We start from the raw sequence: 20,625 nt of genomic DNA, 5'->3' as shown, positions 1-20,625 counted from the left end.
CCATTTTCAAGATATGCTTTAACTTGGTGCTGTTACAGCTGTAGTTGCAGCTCTGTCTTGGCAGAGTGTTGATCTAGGTTAGGAGTATGATAATCCTTATCCATTAAGAGTAATTCTGTATTTTATATCTAAACTTGTTATGGTTCTCCAATGGTATAACAACAAGAAGTAATGAACACCATAAATCCCTCCATTGTTTTTGCAAGGCTGTAATGAAGGGGTCTCCTCTTCAATTGAAATGACTGGTGGGCTGGAAATAAGTACAGAATACAAAACACAGTGTTAAGAGTTATAAAGTCTTTAATGTGGGTTTGTGTTCTTGCTGTGTGCTCACATGAAGCCCAGCACAACAGGTTCTTGAAATCTCTTGAAACTCTGGGCACTACCTGAATGTAGCTTACGTGATTTCTGAATGTGATTGTTTCTTTTTGGCTGCAGAACAACCTGGCTCAAGCAAGACTTGCAAGTTTTGAGACAGGTGGTAATACACGGACTCTGCTTCAGCTGCTTTCTTCTGTTGAATTCAACCACACAAACAAGGTATCCTCTTTTTAATAGAAAGAAGCATATGTACTGTGTTTTCCAAGAGCTTCCTGTACATATGTGTGCTTGGGAAGCAGACTAGAATGAGAGGAGAGTTACATCTAGGTAGTGGATTTTGGCATGTTTGTATATGGAGTGTTAGGAAGCAAGATGAAAGGTGATCTAAGATCTAGATGAAGTGAAACTTAGGGCAATTGTTCCTTTTCTCCTTCACTTGGCATTGTTTGCAAGTTGTCCTTATAAGTGCTTTTGTTCATCCTTTTGAAGATGGCTGTAGAGGCCTCAATAGCAAATGGGAAGGGCTGTAACTATACCTTCCCACGCAGGCTCTGAATGTTGCATGTGTTAAATATTGCCTCAGCATTGATTTATGATGATGCTATTAAAATCCAGGACTTCAGCAAAACTGCAGCTAAGACAAAACTTGCTCTCTTTGCTTGTAGTGTGGATTTTGCCAGGTTACATAATTTGTAAGCAACTTGACTGGAGGAGAACGACAGATCAGAATTTGAACTGTTCCCTATTTCTTCAGCTTTTGTCAGACTGCTAGTCAGACAGTAGTTCTTAGAGAACAGGCTGACTGTTACGGTCGAGAAGGATGTAAGAAGTGCCCTTTCTCAAAGGCTTGGCTAGTCTGCACTGAACACCAAGTAATGTTCTACTCCCACCTCCCTGTACTCAGCCAGAAGAGGTTATGAAGTGAGTGGACAAGTTGATTTGGTGGAAGCAGAGGTTCAGCGCTTCAGGCCACACTGTAAATGACCTTAAAATGACAACAGTTAGACATTCGTCTTGGACCTGTCATGTTCATGGGTCATTTCCTTCCAGAGCAGTTCGTCCAGTCTCTGAGCTTTCTGTCTGGCAGGGTGAGCTTCCTAAGAGCCCACAGTGTCTTTGTCACCAGAGGTAATCATGCAGCATTTAAAATGCCTCAGCATTGCTTGGACGGTTGAGGCACACTGTGTCTCAGTGTTATCAGAAACTGTTTGGTATATGGTCACGGAAAACACAGGAATTTCTTTGAAAGCTTGAAAAACCTCTGAAGCATGTGGCTGAGCTAAAGGCGTTTTCTTGTCATCCAGTTGTTACTTACAGTTCATTATAACAAAGTGAATTATGAGAATGAAGCTGTGATGTCTTTAAAGGAAAAGCTGTGTTGACAGAAGTGAACCACACAATTATGTGAAATAGCAGACCAGAAGGGTAATAACAATCTAATGTAGCAAACATGTCATGCCTGTGTGAGAGCAAATTTGGTCAAGACTATAGGTTGAAAACACCAGATTTTCAGTAATTTGGTCTCTGTATACATGACTAGTGAACTTCCTGGTTTCAAGGAAGCAGCTCTCTAATTTAGGAGTTGAGTCAGACTAAAGAGAATTGAAATAATGTAGTCAGTTATTAAACACCAGACCGTAAATATTGTAGCCAACTGGTAGAGTGCAGGAGATGGTTGTGAAGAAATATGTCAGCTGTGCTAAGATGCAGGATTCGTCTCTTGTTTTTTTGCTAATTTTTACGCTGTTAGGAGCTCTGAAACCATGTAATACTTGAAATGGAATAGAATCTCTCTAGGTGTGACTTGTTGACTTGCAGGTGGTCAGGTTGTTAAAGTGACTTGTTTGACACCTTATGGAAACCAAGCACTTCCTTCAAGCAGACAGCTCTCTCTGAATAACTATTAATGCAAGCTGAACTGAAATTGGGGAGAGCTGGAACTCGCTGTCAGCGGCTAGCCTTCTCTTTGTGTTAAAATTCAAAACTGTATGTGTGTCAGTTTGAGTTGAAAGGAAACTGTTGCTTCATAACTTGGTAAAATGTACACTTTTGTATTTCTTGCTGTATTTAAGAACTTATGTCATCCATCATGATGATTTCTTAACACATTCTGCTTAAGTCTTGAAAATGAGGATTTACCCTTGTCTTGAGACTGATACATTTTTAAGTGTTTCAATAAGTTGTTAATGAGAAAAGGCTTTCAAAATAGCCCTTGTCTTATTATTCAGGCAAGGTGAGTTCAAAGTGACACTCATAATAGTTGTTACTGACAAATATTGACAAGAAAAATACAATGAAGCAAAGAAAAAGTATTTGGTGTATTGGTAGATTATTGTGTAACATCTTCTGCCTGGGTGCTTCTCCTGTGTTTTAAGAGTACTTTAGAAACAGTGAAGAGCAGAACAACTGCTATTTGCAAAGGCTCTCTGTTAAAGGAGAATTGCCAGAATTTGTTTTTGTCAATTGTTTTCAGGGCTTGCTCTTCTTTCATTACCGGTGTCCTCATAATTGTTCTATTTCTAGGGATTTAGTTTTTCCTGTAGTGCAGGATCTTTAATTGGGAATTTACATGGCAATCTTCCTGGCTGTAAAATGTCTTAGCACTGCTTTGCTACTGCCTTAAAAACTTGGAGCCATGACTTTTTACTGTTGGGGCCAACTTGGCAGGATGTGACTGGTGGTGTAGCAAAGTGCTCATGTGAGTATAATGTGGAATCATTCAACCTTTTTGGAGATAGGTTAGCTGTATGAAGCAGCCTCTAGCAGAGGAGGCGTATTTTTAATTTTATTTAGGCCTTCCATAAGAATAAATAAATAATAATAATTTTTTTATTTAGGCCTTCCATAAGAGTACATGGGTGTTTTTTCTTTTTTCTGCCATATTATCTTGCATCAGTGAATTGTTATCTCTGACTAAGCTCTTGTGATATCTGCAGCTAGTAATGCAGGAAAAAAATCTAAATGCCATAAATGCTGCTTGTTTTGGAGCCCAAGTTATCCATTGCTCTGTGGTTTAGAAAGGCACGTCATGCTTCTGTGAAAAACGTTTTTTTTCCTGGCCTTTTGGCAGCATAAACTGACCTAGATTGTGCCTTTGACCTGTTAAAACCTGCGGTTCCTTCGTTTCACCAGGTTGTTTGAAACTTCCCCGCACCTTCCTCCTGTTTTGGAAGCTCATTTTCTGCAGCTGACTTGAAAAAAATCGACTTGTAAACCAGTAGAATAGCTCCAAGAATAGTGCCCTTGTGAGGGCTGTAAATCGGGTCATGTGTTACGTTGTGGGTAGCTCGTGGTGGTTGTTGACAAGGTTATTCCCATGCTTTGCCTTACTGTGCTATAAGAGAAGGATTCAGTATAGGTGCATAGTTACTTTCTTCTGTTTTTGCATTTGTGTATCAAATGTTCCCAGAGCTGTTAATTAGCACCCAAATTGTTGTTTTTTTAGGTTTCCTATGATATCTGGGGGAGATCTGGCAGCATGTGATGAAGACAAGCAGAGAAACTTTTGGATAGCTTAAGAACATAAACACGCAAGAGCATGTTCATTTTCTCCTAAAGTAATTGATTGTGTGTTAAAGGCACCTTTATGTTCTGCCACACAGAGATGGTCAGCAGTCAGCCTCTCCCCATAGCAGACAGTGGGAAAAGAAAAAAGAAAAAAAGAACCAGAGCCACAGATCATGTCCCTGGAAAGTTTGAAGGTTAGTTGCAATTTCTAAGCTTCTAATTGTAGTATTCTGTTTTCCCTCTGCTGTTCTCTGTTTTCTTAGCTAAACATTGCTTTTTGGGAAACATTCTAAGTTGACATTTCTGTTTTTCTTTATCCCCTATGTTTTGGTCTTCAGTCTCCTTTTTTTCTTTCTTTTCCTCTTGGTGCTGAAATCTGAGTCTTGTTCATAATCTGGTTTGGTCTTTGGTTTTTTTTTTTTTGTTTGGTGGTTTTTTTTAGTAGGAACAGTGCTGATGTTGAAATGTTTTGACTACAGATGTGAGCACAAATACTGTGAAGCATTGTAGGTCAAATACAGCTCAGTGCGACAAAGGTGACCAGTATAAAACTACTTAGTGGGCCAGGAGCATTGTAAGGTATGCTGCAAACCAAGATGGTAGCAGTCTTCTAGGTTTAAGCTTTCGGATTTCAGTTATACTTAAAACACTCTCTGCAAGTAGATTTTTGTATGGTAAGCCTTTTCTGATCAAGGAGTGAAATGTTTTCCACCTGAAAAAAAAACTGGTTCTGTGTTTTACATGGAGACAGGGAAGGTGGATGAGGTCCTAGCAGTTACTAAGCTATAAGATTATTCATACAAGAAACAACTTGTAATTTTGATGCTGGAATTAAGTCTGCTTTAAATTTTCCTGGAACTTGGAGGGGGGAATTGAAAAATGAGGCATAATTAAGGCTGGCACATCTACTTTTAATCCTGATAAATCTATTTTCTGTCTTCATTACCAAGGGAATTTTTTCAGTTGCTGTCATGAGGGATGCTCATCAGATAAATAGCTTGTCTTTATGTTATTCACTGAAATGCTTTGGCTAATGTGTCCTTTCTGCTGGATTTCTTTGGCAGACTTGTACAAGCTGACTGCTGAACTTCTTGGTGAGGGAGCATATGCCAAAGTTCAAGGTGCTGTCAGCCTTCAAACTGGGAAAGAATATGCAGTAAAAGTAGGTATAGAATAAAAGCAGCATCGCTTCTGTCTGTAGCATGTCTTCTCCCTCCTAGTATCTCAGTGAAAACCTGTAGTAGTCGGTAATAGCAAAACCTTTTAGAAAATTTTTGACGCTTGAGATGAGCCTGCTTTATAACTGTTGAGATATCTGTTGTCTTAAGTATTGTGCCTCTGGAGTTAACTGGTATATCAGCTGCAGATAGAATTCATAAACATTAAATACGTGATGGTTAGATCTTGGGGCAAGCTTTCCTCTCATGTCCTGATTTGATTGTAGCCCTACCAGTTTTTAATCTCTTATGAAAGAAGAGGCTGAGTTGTCATCTAGTATGGCCTACCAAATAGTGCAAACTTTTGAGAATGCTGCTCAGAGTTCAGAGAGCATCAGTTACTGCCATTAGTTCATGTAAAGCTGTCTTATATTTTGACAGAGGTGAATCTTCTGTAACAACATTATTAAGTGTTAGGGCCCATTTACACATCTGTGGTTATCCCGAGTCTCCCATTTAATTATAAACACTTTATGCTTGATTCTTTTGCAAAAGCGAATAGGCACAAAATTTTCAGCCTCTTTAAAAATCTGCTCCTTTAAATGCTGTGATTTTGTGTGTACTTGGTAGAATTGAAAGTTGAAAGTCTGGAACAGACAAACCGCTGCATTATGAATTAGATGCGATGAGATACCAAGTCCCATGTAGTGCTGGTGAGTGGTTTGCCTGTTCAGTACCAGAGAACTTTGGCTGTAAAAATGAGAAACTGATACTGGATACAGGTGGTGGTAGTATTTGCGGTGATGTCATGAGTTCACATTCACACAGCAATCATTCAGTCTTAGCCTCTGTGGAAAGCCTTTGTCCTTGTTCTCTCACAGCTCGAGGAGCGTGTGAAGGAAGGTGACTTCTGATGGCAGTACAGAAGGGCTCTGAGATGGAATGTGTGTTTTCTTTAATATGTTAGGTCCTGTTATTGGGTCTCCATGAAGTTAGCACTATGAACCAAACTCATTTTGTGGTGAATTTACTACTTAAATGCCTATAATGACAAATCTCTTTTTGGCTGTTCAGTGTCTGATGTGACTCAAATCTACTTTTGTTAGAACTCAAAAGGATATCCTTTTCTGCATGTTGCAAGGTTAAAGTGATGCAAGAAAAAGCTTGTGGTAACTGGTCAGTGACTTCTGTAACGTGTGGATTTAGTTCCTTTCTTCTCTTCCTGTCCTCATTTCTCTTGTCCTTTGAATGTCTTCCAGAGCTCCGCTGACACTGTAAATAAATGACAGATGAGAAATTAAACAAACAAAGGTGGAGTGTTTCTCTCTGGTGGGCATGCCTGAGATTCAAGCCTTAGATCACTTAACTAATTCTAGAGCTATGTGCACAGTTCCTGCAGTAATCTTTCAAATAAGAGCTCTAACTCTTTCCACAGATCATTGAAAAAAACGCTGGGCATAGTCGCAGTCGGGTTTTTCGTGAAATAGAAACGCTGTACCAGTGTCAGGGTAACAAGTAAGTATAGACCCTTGTGTGTGTGTGTGTTTAAAGTATCTTGAATATTTTTTCAAATTTTCAAGCCTCTTATGTGTGACTAGGTTAGGAGCTTTGCAGTAGTCTTCTTAAAACCAGTTGAAATTCAGCCTTGACCTATTCAAAAATAAGAATTTCCCCTTCTTTTACCTGTGAAATTTGAGGAAATATTTACAAAATAAGTCACGTAACTCGATTAGCAAGCAGGTCAGTGTAGCCTGAACATGCTTCAGTGATGAGTGGCTGTTGTCCAAATGAGGAATTAACATTTTGAAAATCTCCCTTGTGATTTCACCATCAGCAAAAGCTGACCTGATACCAGCTGCTGTTGAAAGGAACAGTCTTGCCATTCCTTTCCTTAATGTGTGGTTTGTCCTCTTTGTGTCGGCCTTCCTGCTTTTGCACTGGAACTCTCAGATCAGCCAAAAGCTAACTTCGTTTTCATTTGAATATGTGCTGACTTCACATAGCCACAGGATGAAGCAACTTTAAAGAAGCAACTGCTACTCATCTCTGAAAAGGAGGGAAAGGCTACGCCGCCAGTGGCAGCATGCTCTGTGAGGAGTTTTAAGTCAGTTCTGAAACTACTCTTTTAGATGTCTCTGGTATTCTAAAATGTATATAACAGCTGTTATCTGCGCTCCAGTTGTGCATCTTGTATCGAGCCTTTTTTTTACAGATTTTTAGTACAACACTTAAAGATAGCTTAAAAACAAACTTCTTTACCAAACATGTGGGTTTAAGTTGTGCTATGGAGAAGCAGATTATATGTCTTCTGTGTGTGGTTGAGCACATGGTCATAACTGATGAAAAATTCAAGCTCTCATGACCACATGCAGAATTTGGATTTTGGGTGCTGTAGGTTTAGAAAAATCTGACTTACATGTTTGACATTCTCAGGGCAACATGGGGTGTTTGTGTGCTACAAAGGCTGTACGCTAGCTAGACAGGAGCGAGTTAATTTAAAAATGGTAACTAAGGCACTGGATTTAATATCATGTTGACAGGTGCCTGTCTGCTTCAAACCTTGTGTGTTCTGCCTTGTGATTTCCAGAGAGAAAGAATGCCAATTATTTCTTTTTTGTTCTTGCCTTCAGCACAAATGCAGTGTTCTAAACTTATTAAATACAATCTATTACCAATTATCTTCCTGTCAATTGAGCAGAACTCTTTCACAATCCTGTATGATTTTGGTGTTTGGCCTGTTTCCCCCCGCTTACATTTGTGTGAGTTGGAAATGTGGTTTTAATGCCACAGGCAACTAAAACAACATATTTAATTACAACTTTTATTTTTGGTTACTTCCGGAACTTCCTAATTAGCCATGATGAAACTCTTCATTGCTCTGTTCACACTCTATACCTGTTTGTTCTATTTCCCCTTTTTTCTTTTTTTTTTTTTTTCTTAAGGAACATTTTGGAGTTAATAGAATTTTTTGAAGATGACACCAGATACTACCTTGTCTTTGAGAAGCTGCGAGGAGGTACTGTGCAGTAATTGTGCTTTGCTCCCTGAATCATTTTGGTCCTGTTCGTCTCGGTGTTTTAAAGCAGAAAATGAAAAGCTTATTTTAAATGCTTGATAATTTTGAGACTAAGAACTGGAGGGAAAAATATATAAAGCTTGATGGTTATTCTTTAATACTGATGGGTCTGGTCATACATTTGCAATCCCTGTCTGTAGTTAAGCTATTGAAATGTCAGCTCTACTACAGCGGAAGCTTTGGAATATAGTTAATAGGTCACAGTACCTCAGGCAAGGAGGGAGATGGTATGTCAGGTATTATGTATGATCATAGTACAGCATCTGTATCTGCTCTGGTAGCATTTTCTTTTGATGTAGGATTGACTGTTTTCTGAAACTCGGCACCGTTGTGAAAAACGTCTTGCTTCAGTCTCGGGTTGCTGTAGTTGTGAAGCAGTCTGCTTGTGGCTGTTAAGAGGGCCCATCAAGTGAACATGTGTGGCCACTGGTCTCCAGGATTTAATGCTCGCCTGGGGAATTAGAAGGCTGCATCAAGCACTTCATGGACTTTCTCACATTTGTCTGTATGGAGCACAATTACAGTATGTATTAATTTCATGGCTGTGCAAAACCAAGAGTTAAGTGTAGCCTACCTTTCAAAGAAAAATTGAATTGACATCTATTGTCACTGGTCAGGAAGGTTTTCAGTAGCAAGCCATATGTGCAAGAAATGCAGATTCCTTTGGTATAGATGCAAAACCTTTTAAAAAGGAAAATACATGCTTTCTTCCTTCCCTTAAAATTACTGCATCATTTCATTGTGGTTTCCTCTAACGCTCTTCCTCTTAATGCACAGATTTCTCTGACAAATTAGCTATAATAGGTCTTGATTGAGATGAATCTGCATTTGTCTATTTTCCCATGGCCACATTCTTCCATTAGTTAACCCTCTGACTGTGGGACTCCGCACGGCTGCTGAGAGGATAATAATACTATACCTTCTTCCCTCTCTTAGCTACTGTTTTTATAGTGGTCAACTAGGTGAGGCTAGCTTTCTCTTCAAAAATTTTCAGCATTTGAAGTTTAAGGTAGGTGGGTTTGAAGAAAGAAATAAAGGGAATTAGGGTTCAGACCAGCTTCTGATGTGCTACACTTTGTAATGTAAGCAGTGGGGCTGGCAGCAATGAGAACATTCATCTCCAGTGCGAGCCTTACTTCAGTAACTCCAGTTTCGGAGACTGATGTTACCTACAGCGGTGGGGGCTGTCTTGGGCGTTCCGCTTTCAGCTTTGCCGTCCTGTAGCTGTGGTAACTGAAGGAGCTCTGCTCCCATTTTAGCTGTGTTCAGTTCACCATAATATGCAGAAGCTTTTTAATATCCTTGCCTGACAGCATTTTATAATTGAAAGTGTTAAAATCCAGCTTATTATACTGAACTTACATGATATGAGACCTCCCCCCCCCTTTTTTTTTTCCTGTCTGAAATGCATTTTGGGAGGTGCTATATGGTGCTTTCTCTCTGAATATTGAAGAAGTGGTAACGACTGTGGCAGGAGCGCCCTGCTAGTCTTTCTGTTTGTTGGGTTACTTTATGTGAGCTGAATATAAAGTTTTTAGAGTATGTTTTCACTGATATTGATACAGTTCTTATCTGAGAGTCTGGAACATAAGCTCTATTCAGAAGAGTAATCTGAAATAAACCTGCTGAGTGCAATGAGCGCTTCAGGTTGCTCAGTATTGTTTCCTTCGAAGTCTGGGTTCTTGTCCACAGGGATGGAAACATCCAAGAACTGTTAACTATTTCTGAAGGTGAAAAGATCAACTATACCAGGGAAACCCTTTGAACTCTGTGCCCGCAAGAAATCTGTAGCAAACCAGAAAGTGGTGGTTTCAGCAAGGGAAGCTTTCTGTATTTAAAATCTGATAACTTGGTCCAAAATGGCCTTCTTCCACCCATCTGACATGGCACGTCTGTGCATATCTGAAGAGTCTTTTGTCATGTCAAAGCGTATCTGAAGAGTCCTTTGTCCCTTTTTCTTCTTTTTGACTTGTCTTTCCTGTTTCCTCTCAGAATTCTCACTGTGGAGGAGTGGCAGCAGCATTGATGATACAAGAATAGGAATTACTGCGATAGAGAATGGGAGGTTTACTTCCAGATCTAGAACTGAAGAATAAAAATGAAATCACCTGAGATATAAGACGGTTATTGGGTGCTAATAACAAATGACAGTTACTTCCTGAATTTCTCTGCCTGATTGCTTTTAAAAATATACCTCTCTGAGTAAGGAAATGGAAGGCTATTTAGTGGGCTTGGATCTCTGGACTACATTTAATTGGTTTTCTAAAGACATTTTTAATCTTTTAAGATTGATGGAATTCACTTAAAGAAGATAAGGAGTCAAACCTCCCTTTATCCTCTCTTAAAAGGATACCAGTGGAGCTCTGCCTGCAAGCTACCAGTCCCTCATTATGTTAATATTAGAGAGTTCTTTTGCCAGTTTTCACATCCCTTGGCAAATTCTGCCTTAAGTCAGTCTGAGACTTACCTTGATGTTAGTGGGAATTTTAATGTTTATTTAAAGGTAGAACGTTGTCCTGTTTTGATGGTGTTGGGACAAGAAACACGTATATTTGACTTCCAGTGTGGGGTTTCAATTGTCACATTACCCAAAGTGAGGAGAGTTAGTTTGAGCATGGCCGCCTGTGACCCAGGAAAGGATGGGTTTTGCTGAAATGCTATGTACATCCTCAGCTGATGTTTTACTACTACAATAATTAGCACAATAGCAATGAAATAACAGTAAAAATCTCTACTGTCCACAGTGTGTGGAAAAAAGTCCTGTGCTGGGGCAGTAAAGCAATTGCTCTTACGATGTGCTTAAACTAGTGGGCTGCCATGTTTGAAAATTATGTTCTAGCATTCTTAAGTATTTAAGCTGCTCAGCTGTAACTTTCTTCTTAGTCATTTCTCTGTTTGGTCCGTGGAAGTTGACTGCTATGAAAGACTGTTAGAAAAATGAGAGATGAGGTTACAGATTTGTGATACTTGGTATTAGCTCATCATTATTTTCTGAGGCTCTTCTCATATAAAAACATGGGATTGTGACACTTCAGTTTCTGCCATGTAAAGATACTAGGTCAGAGTGTTAGTTGCAAATAACTTTTCTAAGTTATTTCTGGCCTTGCTCACACTGAGATTGGTTCTCCCTTTATGGCAGGCTAGTAGTGGCTATTGCATTTTTATCATCATATTGACAAAGCCTTTTCTCAGCTTAGGCAGCATTCATACTAAGGTTTTCCCTTTCACCTGTTACTCTGACAGGTTCGATCCTGGCACATATACAAAAGCGAAAGCACTTCAATGAACGAGAAGCTAGCAAAGTAGTGAGAGATATTGCCTGTGCTCTGGATTTTCTTCATACAAAAGGTAAGAGAAGGCTGTCTCCATCTTTACTAGTTAATATTGTACACTTAGGTTATGGAGCACGTTTTGTCTTTAAGTAGTCTGTTTAGATTTATTTCTATTTACAGAAATGCCAGATGACTTACACTGTTTTCCTTTAAATTACCGTATTAAAATATTATAATCAGCTGTGTCAAGACGATAGAGCCTTTTGAAGAAGAAAAGTTAAATCTGCATATGGGGAGAATTAACATTAGGGTTGAATCTGTTTGCTTGTTCTAGTTACCTAAGCCACCATGTGAAGGTTACTCAAAAGGGAACTAATATGCTTTTTAAATTCCTCCTCTTTCAGGTCTACAAAGATGCTTTTCTGTATTTACCCAGAATTTCTGCTGCTTACGAGACCTCTTTGTAGTAGTTTTTAGTCTCTACATTTAGACCTCCACTGTTGGGTTGAGACCACCTACAAGTAAACCATAGTCCTTGTTTGAAGCTGCCCTAATTGTATTTGGGGTTTGCTCAGGTTTAAAAGCAGTTCTGTTTGTAGAGAGTTATTCTATGTTAAAATGCTTTCATGCTGCTTTTTCTACTTGAGACTACTTTATTTTCAAAATTTCTGTGTGCTTTACGGTCATCCCAGAGTAATCTTCTTGTTGAGTGTGATAGATAACTTCAAAATCTTTCCTATTTCATGATTACCTGGTCTTGTATAGATTAAGCAGCTTCAGTTAAGGTTACAGTGATTACCTGTGAATAGAATGGTATATAATTGGAGGCTGTGTTTATTGGTTATTTATGTTGATAAATTTTTCCCTCATTTATTTGCCATTCTGATTAGCTGGGTAGATCTCAGCAGATCTATGTTTTCTGTCTTAAGTTGTTCAGTACTAGCCCCAGTTCCATAAATGTTTAATTGTAGGCTTTACTTGTAAGTCATAGGACTGCTTATATGTTTGAGTTGGAATCAGCATTTGTACCTTGATAGGTTGAACCGATTAAAAAGTATAGGATAGGGAATAAAGCAGTAAACCTGAGGAATATGGATCCTTTCACATGTTGTGACTGTTATGAGAAGTTAACTTGAATGTGGAAACAAACTTAGTTCGGATTAAGGTTTTTGGTAATTGTCATAGCCTGTCTATGTAATAACTGAACTTGAAACCTGCAGAGAATGTAGTCTTTGAATACCTGTATTTGGAAGACTTTGACTTTGAGATACAGGGCAAATGAGGAACAGGAAACTGTAGGCTGAACATGTGGAGAAATACAGTTTGATGTTAGGCCTACGGTAGTTGCTTAACTGCTGAAATTCTAGGAACACTGTTCAAGGAAGTTTAAACGTCAACTCAGCTAATACCTTTCTGTAGGTCTCTCTCAGACTTTAGTTTTAATTCTCCTTTCCCCAAACAAGAGGAGAGTGATTCATTTAAAAGGCTTTAGAGCAGCAATCCACTTTCTTGTTGTTTGCTGTGAATTGGTACAGTGGGGACATGGCTTGCAGAATCAGCTACAACAGCATCCCCTTGCATTTTATTGTTCCCTTTATGGTTCTTTTGTGGGACATTAAAATAATTAGTAAGTAGCATACAGACCACTAAAGTAAACAGGAAATTAAAGCAATTTTATTGCACAGCTTAATGGTGAAGTGCTATAGCTAGATGCTTTAAAAAAAAAAACCAACAACGGAATGAGGACAACTAATTCTTTTACCAGGAGTAGTTTAGAACTTAGCTGGATGATAATACTGCCTTACACCCACTTGGGATATGTGTGCCTTACTGCTAATAATCCACTGGAGGAGTGTTTAAAGGAAACTGTTGTCTTTTCTCAGCGCTGTGTGCAACTGCAAAATACAATGTTATATGATCAGATACATGAATTCAAGCAATGATACAAAAAAGTGCTGTTGGGTTTCACCTTGCAAGCCAGGCCAACTGCTGGGAGCTTTGTCAGCCTTGCTGTCAGCATGGGCCGCCTTGATGTATTTGTTTTGCCATCTTCCATGTATAAGGACTCTGAACGGTATCGTTATTGTGAAAGCTCTGATTCCTTTAGATTGGTGTTATGCTGTGCTGTTAACGTCTTTAAGTCATGTTGTAGAAAGTGCTGAGAGGAGGTGTTAGAAACTCCCTTACTGAGAATTTGGTGGGATATTTTCTTTTTTGTATTCTGAAGTAGTATCAAGTATGCTTGGGTTGTAATGTTTTTAAGCAAGGCTAGAGTGCAGTTAAATTACAGCAAGTTCCTGATTTGATTTGATTATTTTGCTTCACATTCTCTGCATTCCCATTAAGTGTGATCATATTAAACAGAGAACTTCCAGAAATAGTGTGTTTGGACATTTGAAGAACTGCTTTGACAACGCAGAACTACCTTTGCATATGAATTGCATGGATAGATACCTTTGCTTCTGAGTTGGATTTGCCTGTTCTGATAGCAGTTGAATGAATGAAGATGACCTTTGGTTGTTCTCCTTTAGCTTTTCCTCTTCATCTCCAACCTAAGCCTTTAATTTTTCTTTTACTTCAGCAGTGAGTGCATACCTTACTGTTAAAGGATGATATTTTCATCTGCGAACTTGGGTGGGGTTTTTTTGGCGGGGGAGAGCATGTCATGCATGTATTGTCTGTGCTGGTAGGAGTTCAGCAGACCACTAGTTCTCTGTCTAGAAAGGACCTTACTGTAGAAGCTTCAAAAATCTTTTGACTAAACTGTGTACACAAACTTGCTTACAGGTCAGCTATCTTTGTAAGCTGGTTTTAATTAACATAATTAATTTGGGCTAAGCGAAAAAGTTCCAGTGTTAAGTTTTTATTTGCTTGACTGACTCTCATGTACATTTAGAGATAGTAAAGGTATAGCAGGATGAAACAGTGACATTTAGTGAATACACTTTGCAATTAAATTACTTGCAGTATCATTAACAGGGGCTTTTATAGCAAACGCAGACCTAGAATATTTCCCAGGCCATCCTCTAAAAAAGACAAGTAATGAGAAATAAAACAGGAGAGTATCTTTTCTAATGAGTATTTTATATTCTTGTTTAGGTATTGCTCATAGGGACCTGAAGCCTGAAAACATCCTGTGCGAATCCCCAGAAAAGGTGCTACTCTTGTCTCTGCTTTCTGCAGGGTATTTTTTAAGCTGGTTTCCAAAAACAGCCCTCATGTTCTGTCTTGTCTCTTCTTGAAAACTTTTGAACCCATTGGTGAACTTCAACTACATTTGACAGAACTGAAGCCTGAAAGAGACTAAATTCTTTGGGATGTGAAAATGTGAGCATCTGGCTAAGGGATAAAAAGCCAACTGTTCTTAGAGAGGGCATGGCAATCGCAGTTGAGCACCTCATCTGTTCTGAGGCAGTACCCAGATGGGACAAGCAACAGGCCAGCTGGTCATGTTATGTATAGTTCCCAAACTGCCCTAGTGTGTACTGGCACTTGCCTAACCAAATAAAAAACCCAAAGTGTAGCTGGATCAGATACTAGTGGTGTGGGAGCAACTGAGGCAGAGGTGGCAAATGCAAGGAGTGGAATATAGCTGTAAGAGACAGGGTTTCACTAGCTGTGCTGCTAGACCAATTTGTGTTCTGTCCTGGGGTTTTCCACCTGGTGCTGTATTCATACATATTGCATTAATCCCAGTCTTCTGGACCTCTTACTGCTTTGTCCCCATTTTTAGGTATCACCGGTAAAAATATGTGACTTTGATCTTGGTAGTGGGGTGAAGTTGAACAGTGCGTGTACTCCAATAACTACTCCTGAATTAACAACGCCGGTAAGAGATCTACTGTAGCTTCATGCTTTTTCTCCTCTACCATAAAACAGTTTTTCTTGTCGCCAGAGGTGAGCTTCTGAAGGGCTTACCACAAAGTAACACCCAGCAGTAGACAGTTCGTTTAAAGCAGGTGTATGTGTGGTAAGTATTGTCTTGGATTTCCCAGTCATAGAACAAATATACAGGTTCACGGGGTCTCACTGTGTTAATTCTCCTGTTGGCCAGCAAGTAACACATTGATCCTGTTCATCTCTTACTCCCATCAAATGAGGAAGCTTTCATAGAGGTTTTTTATGTGCTTATGGATTGAGTTTGAACCTTAGTTTTGCGTTCATTTTGCCACATTTGGGTTCTGTAGCTAAGACCCATGAGCTAAGGGGGATGCTCTGTAATCGGTGTGTAGCTTTATGATACACGTTAGTTTGAAAAACTAGTACTATGCTTACTGCATTACTGTGAAAGAAAAATCTGACACTTTTGCAGGAGTCTGCTATGGAAATCACCTCCCATGATGTATTTGTTTACTTTCTGAAAGGCCTGATAACTAATGGATAAGATTTAAAAACTTGAAGTGTGTAAATTAATTTTTTGACCCTTTGTAAAGGATCATAAATTCATATGGAACAGCTTATGCTTCTGCTAAAGAACAGTAGGAACTCTTTTGCCTTCTATGAGGTCTCTGTGGTCCTTACACCTGAAATGTGTTAATTTTTTCTCTGTGCAGTACACTCACAAAATGTTTCAAATCTCTTGGCAATTCCATTTAACCTTTGAGAGATGCAGCAGTTGTCATTTGGCTTAATGAAACAAAACCTGCAGTAAATGTCAATAGTCCCTGATGCCTGATTCTGCTTTTTGAACAAGTCACCTACTGTAGAGGAGAATAAGCCTGAGTCTTGTCTTGATTTGACCCTCCCTTTGAAACTTGCGTGAACTTGGTTTCCTAGTGTGGGTCTGCAGAGTACATGGCACCTGAAGTGGTTGAAGTCTTCATGGAGGAAGCCACGTTCTATGATAAGCGGTGTGATCTTTGGAGCCTGGGAGTGATCCTGTATATCATGCTCAGCGGTTACCCGCCTTTTGTGGGCAACTGTGGCACAGACTGTGGCTGGGACAGAGGAGAAGTCTGCAGAGTTTGCCAGGTGAATGCACATGTTCTGGGCACGTGTGGGAGTGTGTAGTTTGCCCTGTGAACTTAGGGTGTAAAATTTGCCGCAATGCCAGCAGTGAAGAGCTATGTTTGTAACCTAGCCAGTTATCTGGGAGGATAAGCTGTCGCTGAGAAGTGCAGGTGGTATACAGAAGCTGAATGATGATATCCCTTTCTAAAGTAAGGTTTGGCAACTGCTTTTTTTCTCTGCCTGATGTGAGGTCTCGGAGCTTTTCCTCATCCTCTCCCCCACCCCACAATCCTCTGTGTTCTGTAATTCTTGATGCGGTTTATGGTAGTCGCCACAGTTTCTCAGATAAAAGTTGAGCCCCAAGAGAGTCTCCATGCATGGCCTGAATTCACTCTTTCTAAAAGCTGAGTATGTTGGCTGTGCTGTTACAGGGGAGGGTGGTGGGGGAAGGTGTTTTCAGCAATGTATCGTGTCCATCTTAGGATGCACTGAATCACTGTAGAGCTACTTGTCACTCTCTGTTGACTCCATAAGGACAGTGGATGGTTTCACTTGTCACCTACCACATTAGGTGAATAAAATTGAGTGAGAAGAATTCCACTTGAGAATTCTTCTGGTTGCACTCTATTTAAATTAAAGGATTTTTCCTTTACTAGAACAAGCTTTTTGAGAGCATTCAGGAAGGCAAGTATGAATTTCCTGACAAGGACTGGTCACACATATCCTCTGAGGCCAAAGATCTCATCTCAAAGTTGCTGGTTTGTGATGCCAAAGAACGACTTAGTGCTGCTCAAGTTTTGCAACATCCATGGGTTCAAGGAGTACGTATCCCCCTTTATATTTTTTTAAGGGTTAGTCTTCTTCCAAAGTGACAAGCTGTTCCCTGTCTCTGAACTTTTAGTAGTCATTGTGTGTTTTAGTGCTCTTATCTTGGCTAATTAAACGATACACAGTGGCTTTATTCTTTCTGGAGCTCTGTGTGGTAAATATTTGGATGAATCTGTCAAGCTTTAAGTGTGTGGGTTTTTTTTATATTATTGCTTCATGCATTTTAAATGGCTTTCTTGTGAATACAAAGTGCTGCAGTACACAGATTATTATGTTACTCTTTAATACAGTAATGCAGAATGTTGGTAGATACGGTTTTAAAAGACCGGCAGTGTCCTCTTTTGCTTCCCAATTGAGGAAAGAAGGGATAGAACCTCTGGAGAGCTTCTAAAGCTTTAGTCTTATACCTGCCAACTGTGGTGTCTTCTTGTGAGGGGAGACAAACTATGAAATGTGATTTGTAAACCAACAGTGGTTTCTAAACCCACAGTGAATTAGTTTATATGCAGCATCCATTAGTTTGGGGTGTCACCTATTTATCACTCTCTCTTGGGAAAGCTTGATTCCCAGCTAATACAGAACTAACTTTAACTGCTTCTTCTAGCAGGCTCCTGAAAGGGGATTACCTACCCCTCAAGTTCTTCAAAGGTAATTTTTTTTTTTTATTGTCTATAAACTTGGCCAGGAATAATCACTGAAAGAATGGGGAGAGATGGGAGGTGACAAATCAGGGGGTAAGATCCTGGGTTGAGAGTGGAATTTCATAAATGTGCAGCACTAATTTTGTCAAGAACATGAGATCCGAAGAGAAAAATGAGAGCTTTAATATTTCTAATCTTGCTTGTTTGTGGGAAAGGCATTGGAGAGGATTCCTGCAGTGCAGTGCTAATCTTAGTCAGGAAATAATGATGGTTTTGGCAGTTTGCTGCCCAAGAGGGGGAAAAAAGACATAAAGGCATGTATTATCCAAAGAGACTGCTTTCTGGTGGGTGAATAATAATAATATACACAGACTCGTATCTGACTTACACAGTGATCACCAGCAACTACAACGTCAATTTAGCTGTGAGCAGGGCAAGCCTCATTTAAAGTGATTTGATGGCAGATTCTGTATGCCCGAGAGCCTGAGTCACACATCTCTCTTGTTATTTCTGTATCTGCCACTGGCAATTCCAGGTGGTTATTCCCATCAGAAATTAATTTCCTGAAGCCAGATGCGCAATTGTAGTGCGATTGCAGTTCTCTGAAGAAAGACAATGGTATTGCCCCACATGCCCATCCTGTTATAACGTGTAGAAATTAAGCATGGCATCTCAGGTGGCTTCTTGGCTTTATGTCGGAAGTTCTTGGCAGAATGAGGACTAGCGCTGTGGCTGTTCCAAAACTCCAGCGTGTTTTTGTTACATATTGCTGGTCCTCACAATGAGGAGAGGTGCAGATATTAACTGGTCTTTTTGCCTGCTGTGTCTGTTTCGATAGGAGAAATAAAACTGCCTGGAAATAAATACTCTGCTGTGAGGGTAACCAGGTGACGTGACTCTTTGTGTGTGTTGTAACTCCTTTCTCCTTTTCCCTTGAAAGGAACAGTAGCACAAAAGACCTGACACTTTTTGCTGCTGAGGCTATAGCCCTTAACCGCCAGCTGTCTCAGCACGAGAATGACCTCAGCGCAGAGCAGGAGAATGTTGCCCACGCTGTGTGCTCCATGAAGCTTTCACCTCCATCCAAGTCCCGCCTCGCCAAGCGCAGAGCAATGACACACGCCACCAGAAACAGTGACTTTCAGCCAGTTCCCCATAAAGCCTTTTAAACTTCTTTCCTGCTATGGATTGGCAAGATCAGCCTGTGTTTTTACTTGGGATTTTTAGCACTGGTAAAAGCTTCTCTGCTTCTGCCACTTTGGTTAGAAGCTTGCTCTTGTGATGTGACTTGTAACTTTAAGGGGACAGCTTTTTATGGGAATGTGTTTTGCCTGTCAGATTTGGTGCATTAAGATAATTTAACCGATCTTTTTAAACTGGAAAAGATGGGTTTGCTGCTGGATTATTTGAGGTGATAAAGCACTAAGCTTTCCTTATTTTCCTCTTGGAAGAGCACACTTTAAAATGCGAACTTGAAAACATCAGGAAAAAAAACCCCTGTTTTGCCCTGCAGAGCGTCAGGTCTCTCCCTGCCTATGGCTGCTCTCTTGATGGCACATCTTGCAGGGCGCTGCTGCTAGTGTCAGCAGCAGGGACTGTTTTCAACAGCAGTGCCCTTCCCTCATTCTGTAGACTCGGGAAATGAAGATAATGACTGGGTAGATACCTGCCTCCATTGCCTTCACTAGGCTTAAATCGTATGAGGATGATGCTGTAAAGGTGCAAGGATCGCTCAGGCTTGTAGAGGTGAAGAGGACTGAGTTGCTTTTTTTTTTTTATTCTGTTGATAGTCTGTGTCAGAATGTGGGATGAAAGCCAGGGGTGTGTTTTTCTTCATGTGACATATTGTTCACTAAAATGTCCCCCATATAATCTTTTTCTGTTGTCCAGTGTGTCTCTTTCTCTGGCAGTTACATTCTTAAGCCTTATAACCACCATCTAACAGATTGTTTATCAAACAGTTTATATTTTGTATCTGGGTTTTCTTCTATATTAATGCTATCCTCAGTTATGCCTTCCTTTCTGTAAACTACTATTTCTCCAAGTCCTTTTGTGTGTGTTGCCTGAAGTTCTTAATGTGAATGGACAGGCTTCAGTGAATTTTGGTGTGCGAATAATTTAAGATTATCAAATGCAGAGGTACATCTGTACAAAAATGGTGCTGCAGCTGTTGCATTCTGCCTCCTGCGGTGATCTCAGGCTGGTGTCTATAGATTTTTGCTTCCAGTTCTAGTACTGTGGTGCACCAAGGGTCAGGGGCAATTTGGAAAGGTACTGGCTGAAAAGCTGAAGATTCTGAGTGGCCAAGGTGAGGTGCCCATGGGGAAGGGCATGGATGTTGAGCACTTTCTGAAAAGCAAGCTGTGAAAATTGGGCCACTAAGATGCCTGATGTGATGCGCCTTAACTTGCAGCCATTTCTGAAACCCTTTGCCAGGGCATTCTGTTCAGGGTGGAAAGGGGGAGGAGGTGGCGGCCCCCAAGTGTCAGCACAAACCCCTCCCAAGCAGAATGAGAAGAAATAAAGTAGCAGATCCAACAGGCGCTTGGAAATTGAAAGGTCAAAGCTGAATGTCTTTGCATGGCCTATTCAGAGTGGTTTTACATAATCTTTTAGCAGTGTGTATACAACTATTTTTATACAACATGCTGTATTTTGTGACTAATATTAAAGTTATTTAAAACATTTTATACATTGTGACAGTGGGCAGATTATGAAATGTATTTTTTGCTTTGTTTTTATTAAAACGCTTTAAGTTACGGATTTAACACATTTGGCAGTTCTGTGTGGTTTGTCCTGTTAATTTTTTTGGTGACATAGAAAAATAGAGGATTACTTCCTTCTCTGTGTGATATTGGATTTAAGACAATTTA

General features: G+C 39.9%; 2 protein-coding genes across 4 annotated transcripts in view; both read left to right on the top strand.

Moving 5' to 3' along the window:
* MOB3C (MOB kinase activator 3C) overlaps window positions 1–511 on the top strand; it is a 36,468-nt gene extending 35,957 nt beyond the window's left edge. Inside the window, exon 5 of the mRNA XM_055724849.1 lies at window positions 439–511. The gene's annotated coding sequence lies outside the window, so the exon portion shown is untranslated. The remainder of the gene's footprint in view (window positions 1–438) is intronic.
* MKNK1 (MAPK interacting serine/threonine kinase 1) lies at window positions 439–20,524 on the top strand. 3 transcript variants are annotated; one of them, XM_055724843.1, is made up of 11 exons: window positions 439–540; window positions 3,924–4,022; window positions 6,421–6,500; window positions 7,928–8,001; window positions 11,305–11,409; window positions 14,433–14,488; window positions 15,067–15,162; window positions 16,110–16,304; window positions 16,940–17,104; window positions 17,716–17,759; window positions 18,693–20,524. In XM_055724843.1, exons 2-11 carry the CDS (start codon window positions 4,002–4,004, stop codon window positions 18,919–18,921), a joined length of 1,065 nt encoding a protein of 354 aa, XP_055580818.1. In that variant the 5' UTR covers window positions 439–540; window positions 3,924–4,001; the 3' UTR covers window positions 18,922–20,524. The 3 variants fall into 3 exon arrangements, with proteins under 3 accessions (XP_055580818.1, XP_027658487.1, XP_055580816.1); XM_027802686.2 differs by lacking the exon at window positions 439–540 and adding an exon at window positions 4,893–4,990 and having other exon boundaries at window positions 3,908–4,022; window positions 17,719–17,759; XM_055724841.1 differs by lacking the exon at window positions 439–540 and adding an exon at window positions 4,893–4,990 and having other exon boundaries at window positions 3,908–4,022.
* Window positions 20,525–20,625: the final 101 nt, after the last annotated feature.

This window comes from Falco cherrug, chromosome 12 (assembly GCF_023634085.1).
Source record: "Falco cherrug isolate bFalChe1 chromosome 12, bFalChe1.pri, whole genome shotgun sequence".
Classification (NCBI taxonomy): domain Eukaryota; kingdom Metazoa; phylum Chordata; class Aves; order Falconiformes; family Falconidae; genus Falco; species Falco cherrug.
The sequence above is the reverse complement of the archived record's forward strand: the minus strand, read 5'-3'. Positions and strand labels throughout refer to the sequence as shown.

Coding starts and splice junctions, on each gene's coding strand:
- MKNK1 (XM_055724841.1), top strand. CDS start 3,908: ATGTTCTGCCACACAGAGATGGTCAGCAGTCAGCCTCTCCCCATAGCA. Junction 6,501..7,927: donor TACCAGTGTCAGGGTAACAA/GTAAGTATAGAC, acceptor TTTTTTCTTAAG/GAACATTTTGGAGTTAATAG. Junction 17,760..18,692: donor ACCCCTCAAGTTCTTCAAAG/GTAATTTTTTTT, acceptor TTCCCTTGAAAG/GAACAGTAGCACAAAAGACC.